This window comes from Dendrobates tinctorius, unplaced genomic scaffold (genome assembly GCF_039654945.1).
Source record: "Dendrobates tinctorius isolate UK_male_01 unplaced genomic scaffold, ASM3965494v1 ptg000009l, whole genome shotgun sequence".
Taxonomy (NCBI): domain Eukaryota; kingdom Metazoa; phylum Chordata; class Amphibia; order Anura; family Dendrobatidae; genus Dendrobates; species Dendrobates tinctorius.
The window spans coordinates 10335001-10355048 of NW_027361677.1; the positions used below are offsets into that span (position 1 = coordinate 10335001).

At 44.7% G+C, this 20048-nt stretch overlaps 1 protein-coding gene across 2 annotated transcripts in view; it reads right to left on the minus strand.

The window, feature by feature from the left end:
• Nucleotides 1-18866, minus strand: part of NUDT7 (nudix hydrolase 7) — a 25190-nt gene extending 6324 nt beyond the window's left edge. The window contains exons 1-3 of one of the 2 annotated variants that reach the window (XM_073582791.1): nt 18718-18866; nt 11195-11342; nt 4248-4406 (exon numbers count right to left, since the gene is read on the minus strand). In XM_073582791.1, the coding sequence (XP_073438892.1) occupies nt 4248-4406; nt 11195-11342; nt 18718-18803 (393 nt within the window). In that variant the 5' untranslated portion in view covers nt 18804-18866. The remainder of the gene's footprint in view (nt 1-4247; nt 4407-11194; nt 11343-18717) is intronic. The other variant, XM_073582801.1, reaches the window with a different exon arrangement.
• Between the last annotated feature and the right edge of the window lie 1182 nt (nt 18867-20048).

A 20048-nucleotide genomic window follows, 5' to 3' on the forward strand; every position in this document is an offset into this window, starting at 1 on the left:
ACTTTGTGAAGATTCGGGGGGCCGAGGCCAGGCCGAATGGAAGGCATTGGAACTGGAAGTGGCAGGTCCGGGTTGGAAATTTCACTGCGAATCTTAGTAAACTCTGATGAGGGGTGGATAGGGACCTGATAGTACTCACTCTTCAGGTCGAGAGTGCACATTACCGCGTCCCTGTCTATTAACTGTATTGCGGACCGGATAGATTCCATCCGGAATCTTTTGTACCTTACCCAGGTATTTAGAGGCTTTAAATTTATAATAGTCCAAGCCTCACCAGACAGCTTCGCGATGGAGAACAGGGAGGAATAGTGCCCTCTTCCCCTTTCTGTCCGAGGAACTGGCACTATAACCTGTGACACGATCATGTCGTGTATGTCCACCCACATTGATGAGTCCATCTGGACGATAGTAGGGATAATATATCTGTTGAGGGGGGGGGGGGGAATAGAGCTCTATACTGTAGCCCTCCGTGAAGGTTCTGAGGACCCACTGATTCTGGGTAACCCGGGACCAGTTTGCCGCAAAATGGCGAAGTCATCCCCCGATACCTATGGCATCATTGCCTCCTGGATCTGGAGGTTGACGGAAAAAGAGAACCTTTGTTTCTCCCACCTTGGCCGTGGGGGCTTCTGTACGAGCCCCTACTAGACCTAACCTGGGTCCTAGGATGTGTCTCTGCTATAGAAGGGCACTCTCCGAAAGGGCTGGGACCGCTTAGGCCTTTCCTCTGGGAATCCCTTATTTTTGTTGGACACCAGCTCCAAGATATTATCCAGGGCTGGTCCGAAAACTTTTAGACCTGAGAAGGGAAGGGAGCAATGTTTTGCTTTAGAGGCGTTATCTCCTGACCATGGTTTAAGCCAGACCGCTCTTCGGGTGGCATTAGAGAGGGAGCCATTTCTGGCTGCAAATCTTACTGATTCGGCTGACGTATCTGACAGGAACGCCGTGGCCGACTTCATGAGGGGAAGGGAAGCCAGGATCTCAGACCTAGGAGTCTTGTTGGTAAGGTGATCCTCCAACTGCCCCAACCACAAAAACATAGATCTGGCCACCGAGGTGGCTGCTATGTTAGCCCTGATAAGGGCCCCCGAGGTCTCCCAGGTTTTTTTTAATAGAACGTCCGCCTTTCCATCCATCGGATCCCGGAGGCTAGATGAGTCTTCAAATTGTATGGCGGTTTTCTTGGTGACCTTGGCCACTGGAACGTCAATCTTCGGAACCTCCTCCCACGACCGTGTTTCTTCTGGATCAAACGGCAGTCGACCTTTGAAGTCCCGGGATAGTACCAGACGTCTTTCCGCGTCCTTCCATTCCTCGCGGATCATTGTATTTATGTATTTGCTTATGGGAAACACTGTCTGGGTTTGAGAAACGAGATCCTCCAAACATTAGGTCCTGTCTGGATTGTGGTTTCGGAACTTCCTCCATGTGCATGGTGTTCCTCACCGCCTGGACCAGATCATCCGTGTCCTCCAGTCTGAACAGGTATTTCCTGCCCAGATCCTGCCTGTCCGCCGGGATCTCCCCTTCCTCCTCTGGATCTGAGTCCCAGAAGTCGGACCTCTCCTCTGAGCTTGGCTCGGACATCTCCGCCTCCCATCTAGGACGCTTTTGGCTTGGCCCTGGGCTGGGGGATCGGTGCGTGAGACTGCCTCTGGAGGCCTGGACCTCCTCACGAATCAGGGACCTCATCTTGGCTAGGAGTGACGGCTGCTCTTCTATCACTCTTGACGTGCAGGGCCCGCAGAGGGTTTTAGTGAAGGTGTCTGGCAGCTTTACCCTGCATACCGGGCATTTGATCGTTTTAGATGCGGCTTTTGACGGGTCCTTGACCACGGACAGGGGGGCGCTGGTGTTCCCTTATCCTGGTGATAGAGGTTTGGGAAATCAGGCTACTACATTGGCCGCAGAGGGTGGCATGGAGAGGGAGCTCAGCGCCAGGCGCACTTACCCCTCCAATCGCTTGTTCTACGTCCATCTTTCCTGCGCTTCCAGAGACATGCAGGCTCCTGGAGCTCGCGCAGACCTTTCAAAGCCGGCGCGTGACGTCACCGGAAGTGACGCGCGCGCTCTGCGATAGGCCGGTAATCTCCTCTGGCCACTTCCTCCATGCGCCCCGCCTCCTGATGCCGGCGCCCTCTCGACCAGCTGCCTGCGGGGGACCAGCCTTCGCGGTCAAACATGGAGCCGGGAGGAGCGGCTCCTCCAGGAGCGATGTCCTGCTCCTGGGCTTTGGGGCAGAGGGACTCCCCACCGGGGAGTTTCAGCCCTGGGCGTCTACGCAGGGGGAAGACTTGGACTGGCCGCACGATCCCCCTGAGTCCGTTGAGTACGCTGCTGCGCTCCTCTCACGTGTCCCTCCATGCAGGGACAGGAAAACACTGAGGGAGATGGGTGGGGCGGAACTTTTAACCTCTCGTGTGCTTTCCTGTCCCTGTGAGGAGGAGGACGTCCTCCATGGTGCTGTCAGGGGGACGTCCTGGAAAAACAAGTTAGATTATACTCACCCGGGGTCGGGTGTGGTGGGCGTCACGGTTCGGCGCCTCCCATCTTCTAGAGATGACGTCCTCCTCACTTCTGCTGCGGCTCCTGCGCAGGCGTACTTTCTCTGCCCTGTTGAGGGCAGAGTAAAGTACTGCAGTGCGCAGTCGCGGAGACCTTTCTGACCTTTCCTGGCACCTGCGCACTGTAGTATATAACATAACAGAGCCTCCTCCATGTTTCACAGTAGGGACTGTGTTCTTTTCTTGATATGTTTCATTTTTCCGTCTGTGAACATAGAGCTGATGTGCCTTGCCAAAAAGTTCCATTTTTGTCTCATCTGTCCATAGGACATTATCCCAGAAGCTTTGTGGCTTGTCAACATTTAGTTTGGCAAATTCCAGTCTGGGTTTTTTATGATTATTTTTCCAACAATGGTATCCTCCTTGGTCGTCTCCTATGAATTGCGCTTTGGCTCATACAACGACGGATGGTGCAATCTGTCACTGTTCCTTGAGCTTCAAGTTCTCCTTTAATCTGTTTAGAAGTTTTTCTGGGCTCTTTTGTTACCATTCGTATTATCCGTCTCTTTGATTTGTCATCAATTTTCCTCCTGTCGTCACGTCCAGGGAGGTTGGCTACAGTCCAATGGAGCTTAAATTTCTGTATGTGCAGTTGTAGTCACAGGAACATCAAGCTGCTTGGAGATGGTCTTATAACTTTTACCTTTAACATGTTTGTCTATAATTTTCATTCTAATCTCTTGAGACAACTCTTTCCTTTGCTTCCTCTGGTCCATGTTGAGTGTGTTACACACCATGTCACCAAACAGCACAGTGAGTATCTGTAGCCCTCTATACAGGCCCATTTTTTAAATTCTATGGAAGCATGGCTGAAAAGCAATGTCTGACTTTCATTTGTTCATTTTCATAGATTTTTTTTATTTATATTACTACTTTTGTCAGATTCAAGTTATTTATGTTACCATTGTGGGTTTTTCTGTCATTAAACGAGGGGTACCAACAATTTTGACCAAGAGAGGGGTTAACGGACAGAGCGGAGCAAGCTCAGAGAAGGAACGGAAGGTGCATGAATATATCATATGTTCTAAGAAATGTCCATGAAGTGGTGTACCCAATATCCCCTGTAGGTACTTCTTTCCACATTATCATTCAGTAAAAGACTGTTTACTTTTGAGTGGTGGTCTCCCTCATTGAACTCTAACATCTGGTCCTGGCCTGCCAAAGTCACCGACATCATGGCTTCTGCAGGGCATAGAACCCTCCATAACTAAAGTCCACACACCCAGCCAGGACTACCACTTTCATGTAGCATGCCAGAGCATGAAACCCAAGTACTTTGCCAACAGGTTACATGGGTGCAGGTGTCAGGAGCTGACCTCGCTCCATACATTGCATATACCTGCTGTATTACTGTATAACAGTAGCAATTGAAGTGATGGCTGCTGTTTAACCACTTAAATGCCATTGTCAATATCAGAGCAAAATAGGTAAAAATCCAAGGAGGTGAATAATTTCGCAAGGCACTGTTTAAGACATATTTGCAGTTATTATGAACTCCAGTACCCAAAACAGGCTGAAAAAAACCTGAGAAAGCAGTATAGAAGTAGCACACCTTCATTGTGCTCATTGGCAGGGGTCTCGGAAGTCTAAGCCCCTCTGATCAAATATCCATGGCAGAAAATAATTACTTTAACATCATATTACAAGAATCAGTTAAAAGATCTTGTGATTTATATTTACCCGGGAAAAAGTAGGAACTAGCCTGCCAACGATTTCTACTTGCTCAGGACACAGGCCGATCTCTTCTTGGGCTTCTCGGAGAGCCGTCTGGATATCATCTTCTTCTGAATATTCCTGTCTTCCACCAGGAAAGCACACATCTCCCGGCATCGTTTTTAGCTAAAAAAACAAACAAACATTAGCATGTGTGTGTGAATAGCAACTTATTGGTTATCAAGTGTAAACAAATTCCTATAGCCAAATGCCAATGTCAGCAAGCAGTTAATCCTGAATGCTATCTCTGTGTTTTCAACTCTGCAAGCTTATATCTGGTAACCAGCTTTTCCAATCTCTGCTCTGAATCCACTCCTGTGTCTCCATTCAATGTCAGCAAGCAGTTAATCCTGAATGCTATCTCTGTGTTTTCAACTCTGCAAGCTTATATCTGGTATATAGTTTTTTTACTCTGCTTGTCCCCTTATGTTGTGAGGTCAAGAAACTTTTCAAAGTGCTTTATGATCCATGTAGTGCTGGACATGTGTTTATTTGACCACAACATTTTATTGGGTCCTGGTGTCTCAATTTAGTGTGATTGATTAACGAGAAGAGAGAGAGCCCAAAAAACAAAAAAAAAAACAAAAAAAAAAAGTTCTAAGTCTTATCCTCCTATATATTCAGACATAGCTTGGGGATAGCATTTATGCAGGGGGCATTTATGCACACTTTATCCAAGTACAGTTTATCAAAGTACTGGCAGTTATAACACATTTATAACACAGTTATAAGACCTTTATATACATCTACTCCCTGTACATTTGGAGTACAACAAATATATACCATATGCATTTGTGTAACTTTAATCCTGGCCGCTGCATTCACACACATCCACCGCCCTGGCATTAACTCTCTACACTCCATCCACATTGGCCCCTCGCTTCTTTCCTCTCCTATGTATAGCACTCATGCTCTTTTCACGTTGTTAAACTGCACAGATCCAGTCAGTCCCACCATTCAACATCAGAGACGCTCTCACAAATCACTTAACCATCTGCTCACTCTTTCTATCCTCCTTCTCCTAGTCGCAGGAGACATTGCTCCCAACCCTGGTCCCCCATGTTATAGAAAATCAAACCTCCCGACTGCTACACTCAGAAACCCCTCTAATCTTATTAATATTCCCTGCATGCCATCTGTCTCTCTTAATTGTGCACTTTGGAATTCTCGCTCAGTGTGTAACAAACTCTCCTTCATTCATAACTTTTTCCTTTCTAATTCTCTTAACCTCCTGGCTCTTACTGAAACCTGGATCCAGCAGTCAGACACTACCGCTGCTGCTGCTCTTTCATACGGTGGGCTTCACTTCTCTCATACCCCAAGATCAGACAATAGAGCTGGTGGAGGCGTTGGTCTGCTCCTATCACCAAAATGTACCTTTCAGGTTATCCCTCAAGTACCCTCACTTGTCTTCCCTTCTTTTGAGGTCCATGCCGTCAGACTCTACACCCCCTTCTCCATGCGAGTGGCGGTGGTGTATCGTCCTCCCGGCCCCTCCCATCAGTTCCTGGATCATTTTGCCACTTGGCTTCCACATTTTTTCTCCTGTGACATCCCTACCCTCATCATGGGTGATTTCAACATCCCCATTGCTCTTCCCCTCTCACCATCTGCTACTCACCTTTTATCTCTAACCTCCTCATTTGGCCTTTCGCAGCTTACTAATTCTCCAACGCATGAAGACGGAAACTCCCTCGACTTGGTCTTCTCTCGGCTTTGTGCAGTGGATGATTTTGTAAACTCCCCTCTCCCGCTCTCTGACCACAATCTTCTTTCATTCTCTATCAAGAACTGCCAGGCCGCTCAGGTCACCCCCACTGTCCATACTTATAGAAACATACAGGCCATTAACACCCAGAAACTTATGAAGAACTTGCAGTCTTCATTGGCCCCTATCTCCTCCCTCTCCTGTCCTGATTCTGCATTGAAGCATTACAATGAAACACTTCAAAGTGCCCTGGATGAATTTGCACCCCCTATAAATAGAACACCACAACGCAGACGGCGACAACCCTGGCACACGGTGCAAACACGTTTCCTGCAGTGGTGCTCCAGGTGCGCCGAACGTCTGTGGAGAAAATCCAATCTACCCGAAGATTTCATCCATTTTAAGTTTATGCTTAGAACATACAACACTGCCCTTCACCTCTCCAAACAAACCTATTTCAACACCCTCATCACCTCACTGTCCAATAACCCGAAACGTCTCTTTGACACTTTTCATTCTCTACTCAATCCAAGAGTACAGGCCCCAACCACGGAGCTCCGAGCTGACAATCTGGCCAATTACTTCAAAGAAAAAATTGACCAGATCCGACAGGAAATTATCTCCCAATCACCTCATACCATGCACTGTCCTCCCTCCCCCACTGCATCGAACTCACTCTCTGATTTTGAACCAGTCACAGAAGAAGAAGTAAGCAGGCTCCTTGCATCTTCTCGCCCAACTACTTGCACCAGTGACCCATTTCCGTCACAGCTCCTTCAGTCCCTTTCCCCTGCTGTCACCCCTCACCTAACTAAAATATTTAACCTCTCTCTCTCTTCTGGTATTTTTCCCTTCTCATTTAAGCATGCCATCATACATCCACTACTTAAAAAAACCATCCCTCGACCAAAACTGTGCCGCTAACTATAGACCTGTCTCTAATCTGCCCTTCATCTCTAAACTCCTGGAACGCCTGGTCCACTCCCGTCTTATCCGCTATCTCTCAGAAAACTCTCTTCTCGACCCTCTCCAATCCGGTTTCCGCTCTTTACACTCCACTGAAACTGCCCTCACTAAAGTCTCAAATGATCTGCTAACAGCTAAATCAAATGGTCACTACTCCATGCTAATTCTCTTGGATCTCTCTGCAGCATTCGACACTGTGGATCATCAGCTCCTCCTCACTATGCTCCATTCCATTGGCCTCAAGGATACCGTTCTCTCCTGGTTCTCCTATCTCTCCGACCGCTCCTTTACTGTATCTTTTGCCAGTTCCTCCTCCTCTCATCTTCCCCTTACTGTTGGGGTCCCCCAAGGATCGGTTCTAGGTCCCCTCCTCTTCTCCTTGTACACTGCCCCTATTGGTCAAACAATCAGTAGATTTGATTTCCAGTACCATCTCTATGCTGATGACACCCAATTATACGCTTCTTCTCCTGACATCACGCCAGCCTTTCTAGAAAACACCGGCGATTGTCTAAACGCTGTGTCTAATATCATGTCCTCACTATATCTGAAACTGAACCTGTCAAAGACTGAACTCCTGGTGTTTCCTCCCTCTACTAATGTACCTATACCCGACATTGCCATTTCTGTGTGTGGTTCCACTATTACTCCCCAGCAACAGGCCCGCTGTCTTGGGGTCATACTTGATTCTGAGCTTTCCTTTGCCCCCCACATTCGATCACTGGCTTGCTCTTGTCATCTGCACCTCAAAAACATTTCTAGAATTCGACCTTTTCTTACCTTTGACTCTGCAAAAACTCTTACCGTTTCTCTTATTCATTCTCGTCTTGACTATTGTAACTCTCTTCTAATCGGTCTCCCTCTTACCAAACTCTCCCCCCTCCAATCTGTCTTGAATGCTGCAGCCAGGATCATATTCCTCACCAATCGTTACACCGATGCCTCTACCTTGTGCCAGTCATTACACTGGCTACCCATCCACTCCAGAATTCAGTATAAACTTATTACCCTCACTCACAAAGCCCTCCATGGCTCAGCACCACCCTACATCTCCTTCCTTGTTTCAGTATACCACCCTACCCGCGCCCTCCGTTCTGCTGATGACCTGAGATTAGCATCCTCAATAGTCAGAACCTCCCACTCCCGTCTCCAAGACTTTACACGTGCCGCGCCAATTCTTTGGAATGCACTTCCCAGGTCAATACGATTAGTCCCCAATCCCCACAATTTTAAGCGTGTCCTGAAAACGCATTTATTCAGACTGGCCTACCACCCCAACACATTAACCTAATCTATCCCTGTGTGGCAGAGCCAAAAGTTTTACCATAACCAGGTTCCCCGCATCATGTTCCCACATGCTTTATGCCTCCATTAGCCCTCTGTGTCTGTACTGTTACACACTTAACATTATGACTGGTCCATACAATCAGGGTAACTGTTACCACCCACCTTTCGTGTCTCCCTCTTTCCTCATAGACTGTAAGCTTGCGAGCAGGGCCCTCTTTCCTCTTGGTATTTGTTATAATCTACTGTATGTGATTATTGTTATGCTGTAATGTCTATTGTCTGTACAAATCCCCTCTGAAATGTAAAGTGCTGCGGAATATGTCGGCGCTATAAAAATAAAATTTATTATTATTATTATTATTATTATTATTATTATTATTATTATTATTATTGCGCTGAACAAAAAAAAAAAATCACTTTTAAAGTTCTCAGCCTATTGTGGAGGTGTGAATTGTTAGGCCGACCATATATATTAGATTAATGTCAGTGAAATTTGGAGGTTTCACTGGGAATGTCTGACTATCCAATGTGTAAGGAAGCCCATCGAGTTTCCAGAAGACAGATTTTAAGACATAATTATAGAGCAGATCAATTTCAACATGCACAATACTTTGGTTCTCACAGGAGCTAAGCTGCCACTGGTTATGCCTGGTTGCCCCTTACCCCATAAAGAACATATCCACGCTAAGCTGAGTGTACACATGTATTTGGATTGGAGTTATTGCTTTTGAGCTAACAAGTGTTTGCAAATCAAAAATTGGAAAAGTGGAAAAATCAAAATTTTGAAGGAGGATTTGGAAAGTTTCTGCTCCAAAAACTTCTAGAAATACTCTGTGTGCGCATAGCCACTGAGCGGAAACAAAGTTTTTTGGGGCGTTTTGAGATTTGGAGGAGGATCTGGAGAGTTTCTGCTTCAAAAACTATGTGCACACGGGGTTATTTACACTTTCGCAGTGGCCAGGTTTTCCCAGGTGAAGACACCAAGAAAACACTGATGGTCTTATCACAGAGGTGACTGTTGATGGCATCGCCATTTTTCTTGGAGTGGCTCCACCACCGGTGGTTTTTCTCTACGTCGTTTCAAATATGAAACACAACAAGAGAACACAAAATGACAAATTTGCACTAATACGCTGCAGTAAAAGACATGACAGTAATCAGCAAGTGCTGTATAACAAATACAGGGTATTTAGTCGATACGTTTTTGGCAAAAAATGTATACCAAGCCGCTTCACCACGTCATGGTAACCCTTCACGAAGCAGTCCCTATCTAATGTATTTAAAACCTGAACATGTGCACAGGGTCTAAATGAACAGGATACAGACAGGCGCCTCCTAGTATATGGGCTTGTGGTGTAAGACAGCTCATTTATGTGCATGTCACACAGGAGAGGGGTGGGGTCTCCCAAACCATGCTCAGCAAGGAAAAACGGATTAAAAACATATGCGACATGCACAAGTGTGAACAAGTCAGTAAGACAATGCTCACACCACCCAATGGCTGAAACACAACAAGAGAACACAAAATGACAAATTTGCAAAAATGCTCTGCAGTAAAAAACATGACAGTAATCAGCAAGTGCTGTATAACAAATACAGGGTATTTAGTCGATACGTTTTTTGCAAAAAATGTATACCAAGCCGCTTCTCCACGTCAACCCTTCACGAAGCAGTCCCTATCTAATGTATTTGGGAGACCCCACTCCTCTCCTGTGTGACATGCACATAAATGAGCTGTCGTACACCACAAGCCCATATACTAGGAGGCGCCTGTCTGTATCCTGTTCATTTAGACACTGTTCACATGTTCAGGTTTTAAATACATTAGATAGGGATTGCTTCGCGAAGGGTTACCATGACATGGTGAAGTGGCTTGGTATACATTTTTTGCAAAAAACGTATCGACTAAATACCCTGTATTTGTTATACAGCACTTGCTGATTACTGTCATGTTTTTTACTGCAGAGTATTTTTGCAAATTTGTCATTTTGTGTTCTCTTGTTGTGTTTCAGCCATTGGGTGGTGTGAGCATTGTCTTACTGACTTGTTCACACTTGTGCATGTCACATATGTTTTTAACCCATTTTTCCTTGCTAAGCATGGTTTGGGAGACCCCACCCCTCTCCTGTGTAACATGAACATAAATGAGCTGTCTTACACCACAAGCCCATATACTAGGAGGCGCCTGTCTGTATCCTGTTTATTTAGACACTGTTCACATGTTCAGGTTTTAAATACATTAGATAGGGACTGCTTCGCGAAGGGTTACCATGACGTGGTGAAGTGGCTTGGTATACATTTTTTGCAAAAAAACGTATCGACTAAATACCCTGTATTTGTTATACAGCACTTGCTGATTACTGTCATGTTTTTTTACTGCAGAGTTTTTGCAAATTTGTCATTTTGTGTCCTCTTGTTGTGTTTCAGCCATTGGGTGATGTGAGCATTGTCTTACTGACTTGTTTACACTTGTGCATGTCACATATGTTGTTTCAAATATTACAGTGCATTTTATGGGGTGCTTTTGCAGAGTCCACCTGAAAAAGATGTCATGTGCACATAGCCCAATTCTGCCTGGATTTGGTCACCTGTCATTTTCGGCAGACGGGCAAAGGCAAATACAATCTCTAATGAGAGGAAGGACCTTATCGATTATAGATGACCAATATTCTGCTTTCTATTACAGTTTTGTGCTGGAATCAAATGTCACTTCCCGAATTATCAGACGATATTGATTCAGGTTCACATACATATAGGATTACGGTATTCAGGTCTACGGATACAGAAGACAGATGAAGCCATATTGTTTTTTTTGCCTTCTAAGTAAAACATCTTTTCGAGATGTGACGTCTAAATGAGACACAACAGCAGATAATTGTTCCGTTCTAACACAGAACATATAATGAAGAGCGAAGTGTGGGAAATACGCAGCACAGATCCGCCGGTGACTTACTTGCATTGATCTGACAGTCAGGAGAAGATGCGGCTTCCCTTGTTTAATTAATAAGGGGAGCAGGATCGAAGCTTTCGGGAGAGGAATGTGGGTGTATCGGCTGCCAACATCATATTTCTCGAGGCGGCTCTTGATCTTCTCCCTAATACTTGTCATAAAACAGATAAAAATTAGCTTGGAAATTGACAGTGAAGACAGAGGCAATTATAACCCCAGACTGTACAGCTCTCATCGTACAAGTCATCCCTCCCTTCACATTTTAATGAGAAGTTTCATCCCTGCAATGTTTAATATCCTGCACCTTCATGGGCCTAGTCGGGGCAGAGTGCCAATGGGTCCCCTCTTTGCTTCTGAGTTTTCCTCCATGCCTTCCAAGTGACATACCGCAACTTTTTTTTACTTTCCTGTCGAAACCAACATGCGCTGGCTTATTTATTTTTTTCCGGGCAAGTTTTTTAGTTTTGAAGGACGCCATTTATTTCATTATATAATGTGCTGAAAAATAAAATTGGATAAGAAATATCCACCTTTGTTTTTTGTATTTTTACAAAGTTCAACCTCCGTGAGCACAAAGCCATAAGGTTCAATTTTTCTACGTAAAAAGCTGATACTATATCGTGGCTCCTTAAAGGGGTTGTCTAGGCATGGGGCTCAAGTCTGCAATCACTCAATGTGAATCCTCACAGCGTGCACACTGCACACTGTCAGGATTCTCCATCACCAGCATAGTGAGCGGGCGTTCATATAACCACAAGTAGGTGATTTGCATGCCCTCGGTCACATTCCGACTAGACGTGTCCGGCCTCACTCAATACACTTGCATTGAGCGAGCCCATGCACGTCTAGTTGTCATGTGACATGTATGCAAATCAGATACTTCTAGTCATGTGCCCACCTGCTCCTGACAAATCCTGACAGCATGCGACTACACGCTTTGAGAATTCACAAGTCTGCAGTCACAAAGAGTGACTGTAGACTTGAACCCCGAGTCTGGACAACCCTATTAAGGAATCCATTTTTTGTAGTGCTTTTTTTTTGCTCACCCGTAGACAACACATGAAAGACTGAAATTTGTCCCATGAAAAAATGCCAATCTGCTCTGCCCAAAATAAAATTGGTCTGAGTGCTGTCCGTTTTTTTTCAATGCATATAGATTTTTTCCACGTTTTCAACACATTATATGGTAAAGTGAATTGGCACCATTTAAAAACTACAACCTGTGCCGCAAAAGACAAGCCCTAATTTAAAGAAAAAGGAAAAAGAACAAAAGATGACTTGTAAAAAGGGGGAGGAAAAAAAACAAAGTAAAAGCAAAAAATATCTGCGTGCTTAGGCCCCTTCACACGTCCGTGTTTCTGGTACATGTGGTGTCCATTTTCATATGTACGGAGACACACACACCACACCCAGTATAATCTATGGGGCCGTACTGGAATAGAATGTATAAGGGTACGTTTCCACGTACTGTAATGTCTGCGCTTTGGACGGAGCGGAAACCCCACTCCTGCCCAAATCAGCGCCCCCTTCTGTACGTGCAGTGATTCCGGATGTGCTCATTGAACACATCCGGAATCGCCGCAGCGTATCCATAGAATAGGTTGTTTACCTTGCAGAGACTACGCATCTCCATAAAGTAAACAGACATGCTGCGGTCTAAATAGACGCGCTGCATGTCCGGTTTAGCGGGTGTGTCACCCGCGTATTCGGACGCATAGTGGAGATAGGATTTCATTTCATCTGGACGCTGCGGATTAAATGCTACGTGGAGACATGCCCAATTAGAAATGACAGATGGTTATGTGTTTATGACTTAGATAGAGATATATACAGACGGGTAAATAAGTATTTGATACACTGCCAATTTTGCACATTTCCCACCTACAAAGAACGGAGAGGTCTGTAATTTTTATCATAGGTACACTTCACCTGTGAGAGACAGGATCTAAAAATAAAAGCCAGAAAATCGCATTGTAGGACTTTTAGATAATTAATTTGCATTTTATTGCATGAAATAAGTATTTGATACAATAGAAAAACAGAACTTAATATTTGGTCCAGAAAGCTTTGTTTGCAATTACAGAGGTCAGACGTTTCCTGTAGTTCTTGAAAAAGTTGGCACACTGCAGTGGGGATTTTGGCCCCCTCCTCCATACAGATTTTCTCCAGATCTCTCAGGTTTCGGGGCTGTTGCTGGGCTGCATTGAGTTTCAACTCCCTCCAAAGATTTTCTATTGGGTTCAGGTCTGGAGTCTGGCTAGGTCTTTGTTGCCCTGGCTGCGAGTTTCGGGTCATCATGCTGAAAGACCCAGCCACGACCACTTTTCAATGCTCTTACGGAGGGAAGGAGGTTGTGGCCAAAATCTCAAGATATATGACTCCATCATTCCTCCCTTCAAAACGATGCAGTCACCATGTCCCCTTTGAAGAAAAGCATGCCCAAAGTGTGATGTTTCTCCCACCATGCTTCACGATTGGGACGGTGTTCTTGGAGTTGTACTCATCCTTCATCTTTCGCCAAACACAGTGAGTGGTGTTGATACCAAAAAGTTCTACTCTGGTCTCATCTGACCATGTGACATTCTCCCATGTCTCCTCTGGGTCATCCAGATGATCATTGCTTTAACTTCAAACAAGCCTGGAGATGTGCTGGTGAGCAGGGGGATCTTGCGTGCCCTGCAGGATTTAATCTATGACAGCACAGTGTGTTGCTAATGATAAAGTTTGAGGCTGTAGTCCCAGCTCTCTTCAGGTCATTGACCAGAAACTGCCGTAGAGTTCTGGGTTGATTTCTGACCTTTCTCAGAATTGTCCTTACTCCACGAGGCGAGATCTTGCAAGGAGCCTCAGACTGAGGAAGATTGATAGTCATCTTGTGTTTCTTCCATTTTCTAATAATTGTGCCAGCAGTTGTTGCCTTCTCACCAAGCTGCTTGCCTATTGTCCTGTAGCCCTTTCCAGCCTTGTGCAAGCCTACAATTTTGTCCCTGATGTCCTTAGACAGCTCTTTGGTCCTGGCCATGGTAGAGAGGATGGAGTGTGATTGAGGGCGTGGACAGGTAGGAGGGCTTCTTATAGAAAAATTAACAGGTCTGTGACAGCCAGAATTCCTGCTGGTTGGTTGGTGATCAAATACTTATTTCATGCAATATAATGCAATTAAATTATGTAAAAATCATACAATGTGATTTTCTGTTTTTTATATTTTTAGATTCTGTCTCTCACTGGTGAAGTGTACCTACGATAAAAATTACACACCTCTCCATTCTTTGTAGGTGGGAAAATTTGCAAAAAACGGCAGTATATCAAATACTTATTTTCCCCACTGTAGCTCTAGATAGAGATAAATATAGATATCTGAGATATAATTAGTGCTGCATGTGTAGTTTACTGTTCATGGATTAACCAAATAATTTTTAAAAAATGATGTGGGGTCCCTCATTTTTTTGATAACCAGTCAAGGTAAAGCAAACAGCTGGGAACTGATATTATCAGACAGTGAAGGTCCATGGATATTGGGTCCTTCACAGCCTAAAAATAGCAGCCACCCCAGAATTGCCACATCACAAGATGCTCCAATTCCGGAGCTTTGCCCGGTTCTTCCCGATCGCCCTGGTGTGATAGCAATTGGGGTAATGGCAGTTAGCATTGATTACAGATGTCTTTTGTCAAAAATCACATCTGCCATCAAGCCCTGGGGTTAGCAATAGAGAAGTATCTATCAGACTCTACCATTACTAACCCAGTAATAAACACTTTTAATAAAATGTTTGTTTTTTTTAGGATAATCCATGTACAGTAGTGCTAATCAAACATTTCGGCATGCTAAAAAAATTATGCTCGAGTTGCCGAGGCTGCTTGTCTCTTGGATGTTCGACAACCGCAACACATGCAGGGATTGACTAACAGGCAGTCCCTGTATGTGTTGCAGCTGTTGAACACCCGCGGGACATGAAGCCACAGGGACTCGAACATAGTTTTCGAGCACGCCAAAGACACTAGATTAAGACACGAGTGTGCTCGGATAACACCTTACTCGAGCATGCACGCTCATCACTATCATCTACATACAAATCTTTCACTTCTATTCTGTATCCATTCCGGCACGTGTCACACGGAAGGTGCCCACATATGGCCAAGAGAAAGCCACGCAGATAATAACGAACCGTCTCATGAGTGCGTTTTTAAACCCCTTTCCAACATTGGGCGTAATAATACGCCGATGTCAAAGTTCCTCCCCCTGATGTGGGCTCCGGCGGTAATCTTTGACACGTCAGCTGTTTTGAACAGCTAACATGTGCCTCTAACAGCTGCAGGTGGAATCACGATCTACCCGTGGCAATTAACCTGTTAAATTCCGATGTTAAATTCTGACAGCGGCATTTAACATGCACTTCTGGCAATCGCGCTGAAAATCTGCCCACTGGTGACCCGAGTCACGTGATCGCAGGTCACCGATGGGTTCTCATGACAACCACAGGTCTCTGGCAGACCTCTATATAGTTGTCACTGCTGAATTGCTGTGAGTGCCACCCAGTGGTCGGCTCTCATAACAATTCAGCAATTCTGCTACAGAGAGGCGATCTGATCACCATCTGTATGTAGCAGAGCCGATCGAGTTATGGCAGCTTCTAGTCTCCCATGGAGGCTATTGAAGCATGCCAAAAGTGGAAAAAAAGTTTTTTAAAAAAAAATTAAAAAATATGAAAGTACAAATCACCCCCCTTTCGCCCCATTCAAAATAAAAAAAAAAAAAATAATCACACATACACATTTAGTATCACTGCATTCAGAATCATCTAATATATAAAGCTCAAGTGTGTGTGTATGTATGTATGTATGTATGTGTGTATGTATGTATGTCCGGGATTGGCATCCGCACCGTCACAGCTACAGCCACAAGCTTTGGCACAGTCAGGCTGGAGTCACACTAGCGAAAAAAATCGGACGAATGCAATGCGATAAAAAAAAAAAAAAAAAAAAAAAAAAAAAAAAAGATCGCATTGCATTCGTCCCAATGTTATTCTATGGTGTAGCTCCCATCATCCGATTCTTTTTCGGAATGTTTCTTCGGACCGAGACAATCGCAGCATGCAGCGATTGTCACCGATTTTCGGATCGGACTCGCCAATGCAAGTCTATGGGTGCGATTAAAAATCAGATTACAAACGGACCACAAGTGTGACTTGCGATAAAATCGCAAGACTTCTCCAGGTCAACAGGAAAGAGCATCAGGCATTGGATGTCAAACAGATGCTTAGATGCAAATAAAATCGGTTCATCGCCGGAAATTCGGATGACAGACGGATCCCTGGACAAGAAATCTTTGTGCGATTTCGTACCGTAAAAATCGGACCGATTTTTTTTAATCATTGTGTGTGACTCCAGCCTCACACGTCTGGACGCCGAGAGTGTCCTAAGCTATGTTGTGAGGCGAAATTTTAAAACCGCGTGTTCCAATTCATCAAACAATTTTGCCCCCGTCTACATACTGGGGAAAAAGTGTGTGCGCGTCAAGCCCCGCCCCTCATTTTGATGTCATAATGGTTGACTATGGGATGGAGAATATGTATGATGGGTATATGGGCACGGGACTATGGGATGGAGAATATGTATGATGGGTATATGGGCACGGGACTATGGGATGGCGGATATGTATGATGGGTATATGGGCACGGGACTATGGGATGGCGGATATGTATGATGGGTATATGGGCATGGGACTATGGGATGGAGGATATGTATGATGGGTATATGGGCACGGGACTATGGGATGGCGGATATGCATGATGGGTATATGGGCATGGGACTATGGGATGGAGGATATGTATGATGGGTATATGGACACGGGACTATGGGATGGAGGATATGTATGACGGGTATATGGGCACGGGCCTATGGGATGGAGGATGTGTGATGGGTATATGGGCACTCGACTATGGGATGGCGAATATGTATGATGGGTATATGGGCACGGGACTAAGGGATGGAGGATATGTATGATGGGTATATGGGCACTGGACTATGGGATGGCAGATATGTATGATAGGTATATGGGCAAGGGACTATGGGATGGAGGATATGTATGATGGGTATATGGGCACGGGACTATGGGATGGAGGATATGTATGACGGGTATATGGGCACGGGCCTATGGGATGGAGGATGTGTGATGGGTATATGGGCACTCGACTATGGGATGGCGAATATGTATGATGGGTATATGGGCATGGGACTAAGGGATGGAGGATATGTATGATGGGTATATGGGCACGGGACTATGGGATGGAGGATATGTATGATGGGTATATGGGCACGGGACTATGGGATGGAGGATATGCATGATGGGTATATGGGCACTGGACTATGGGATGGCGGATATGTATGATAGGTATATGGGCACGGGACTATGGGATGGAGGATATGTATGACGGGTATATGGGCACGGGACTATGGGATGGAGAATATGTATGATGGGTATATGGGCACGGGACTATGGGATGGAGAATATGTATGATGGGTTTATGGGCACTCCTCTCTGGGATTTTGAATATGTATGATGGGTATATGGGCACGGGACTATGGGATGGAGGATATGTATGATGGGTATATGGGCATGGGACTATGGGATGGTGGATATGTATGATGGGTATATGGGCACGGGACTATGGGATGGAGGATAATTATAATTTGCTATAACCACAGTTAGTTACTATGCCCGGGCAGCGCCGGGCTCTTCAGATAGTATCAATTAAAAAAGGATTAACCTGAATGCTAAACGGTGTAGTGAGAAAAAAAAAAAATTAAAAAAACGCCAGAATTACGGGTTTTTGGTTGCTGCAACATTGCAATAAAATGCAACATGTGCAAAGATCGTATCTGCACAAATGTGGTATAAATAAAAACGTCAGCTCAGCGCACAAAAAATAAGCCCTCACCAGGCCTGAGATCACGAAAAATGGAGACGCTACAGGTATCGGAAAATGGCACAAATTTTTTTTTAACAAACTATGGATTTTTTCCACCATTTAAGTAAAAAAGAACCCAGACATGTTTGGTGTCTATGAACTCGTAATGACCTGCAGAATCATAATGGCAGGTCAGATTTAGCATTTAGTGAACCTAGCGAGAAAGCCAAACAAAAAACAAGTGTGGGATTGCACTTTTTTCTTTGAAATTTCACCGCGCTTGGATTTTTTTTCCCCGTTTCCCAGTACACGACATGGTAAAACCAATGGTATTGTTCAAAAGTACAAAGGCTTTCATAAGAGCAAAGGTCTGTGGAGCACAGCTCTATGCCGTGAAGTGAGAGTTAAAAGTCACTCACTGGCGTTAATGAGCGGCAGTCCGTACAGGGTACGATAGATGGACCCAAGCTCATTCGGGGGCCAAGTACCAGCCTCTGAAATTTAGGAAAGTGAGAGGGTACGAGGAAGGTGCAGACACCCCCAGATGTGCTCCTACCTCCTGGCTGTTATGGAGGGTCAGGGTTCTGTCCTCCCTTCTTGTTTGGGCTCAGTCCTTACCTCTTGTGCTCCGCACTTTGCTCCTCTGCTTTGTCCTCGCTGCTGCTGGGGCTCACCCTCCACATGTCACCAGCAGGGCCTGCCATGACAGCCAGGAAGCAGGGCCCTGAGCTGTCAGTGATCAGGAGGAGGCGCTAACCGCTCACAGCAGCAGCTGACTCTGCTGGATCATCATCATCACACGATCCTTTAACCCCTTCGGGACATTTTTTTTTCTTCTTCCAGAACAAAACCCTTTTAAAAATTTGTTTACGTTTTTTTGTAGAAAGCTTACCATTTTTTTTTGTTTAGGTCCTGAAAATGTTCACCGAGAAATGTGCAATTTTTTTCTTTCTACAGCGTTCACAGTGTAAAGCCTATCGACCTCGCGTGATTGAAGACCAATGGTTTGTTTGTGGTACTTTTTGGAGTTTCTTTACATCCATAGAATGTTTAGAACACATAGTAATTCCAATTCTACATAGTTTTGTTCTTTATTTATATTTGCTTTTACATAATAAAGCATCTTACGATAAATACGTTTTCTACATTTTTTTTCCCCAAGTCCCTTTCGTGGACTTGAAGATTTTTTTTTTGTATGTGTGCCAGTTTCTTCCATAAATCAGATGAGAATCACCCATCCAAGTTTTTGGGTGCATAAATAAAAAAAAGTCAGATCCTATTTTTACAGATACATTGCAATACTGTCAAAGTTTAAATGAGTGATGCTGTAAAGTAAAACCGGATTTTTTTTATACCCTGGTGTGAACAGGCCCTTTATGCGTCTTTTTCTTGATCCTGTTTCAGTAAAGTGAATCAATAATGGTGCAATGCTGCCCCCTGGTAGTGAAGATGGCAAACTGCAGTATATTTTCTTTCTGCAAAGAAATGGGGTCAATGACCTGCTAAGCACAATGACATCTTTTCCTGATTAGAAAAAACTCAGCTCTATCAGCAGAAATTCAGAATTTTAACCTTTGGTAGCACTGGTACTTGTACTTTCACGTGATTGGGATTCACCGGGGTGTTGACATGACAATCTGAGGTCTCCTAGAGACCTCTATGGTTGTCAGTGGCAGATTGCTATGAGCGCCACCCAGTGGTCGGTGCTCAAAGCAATGCTGTAATTCTGCTACATAGAGGTGATGAGCAGATCGCCTCTATGTAGCAGAGCCGATCAGGCTCCTATGAAGTCTATTGAAGCATGCCAGAAAAAATAAAAAAGTTTAAAAGTATTAAAAATTCAAAAATATTAAAATTAAAATCACTCCCCTTTAGCCCCATTCAAAATAAAACAGTAAAAAAAAAAAAATATCACACATACGCATTAGGTATCGCCGCGTTCAGAATCG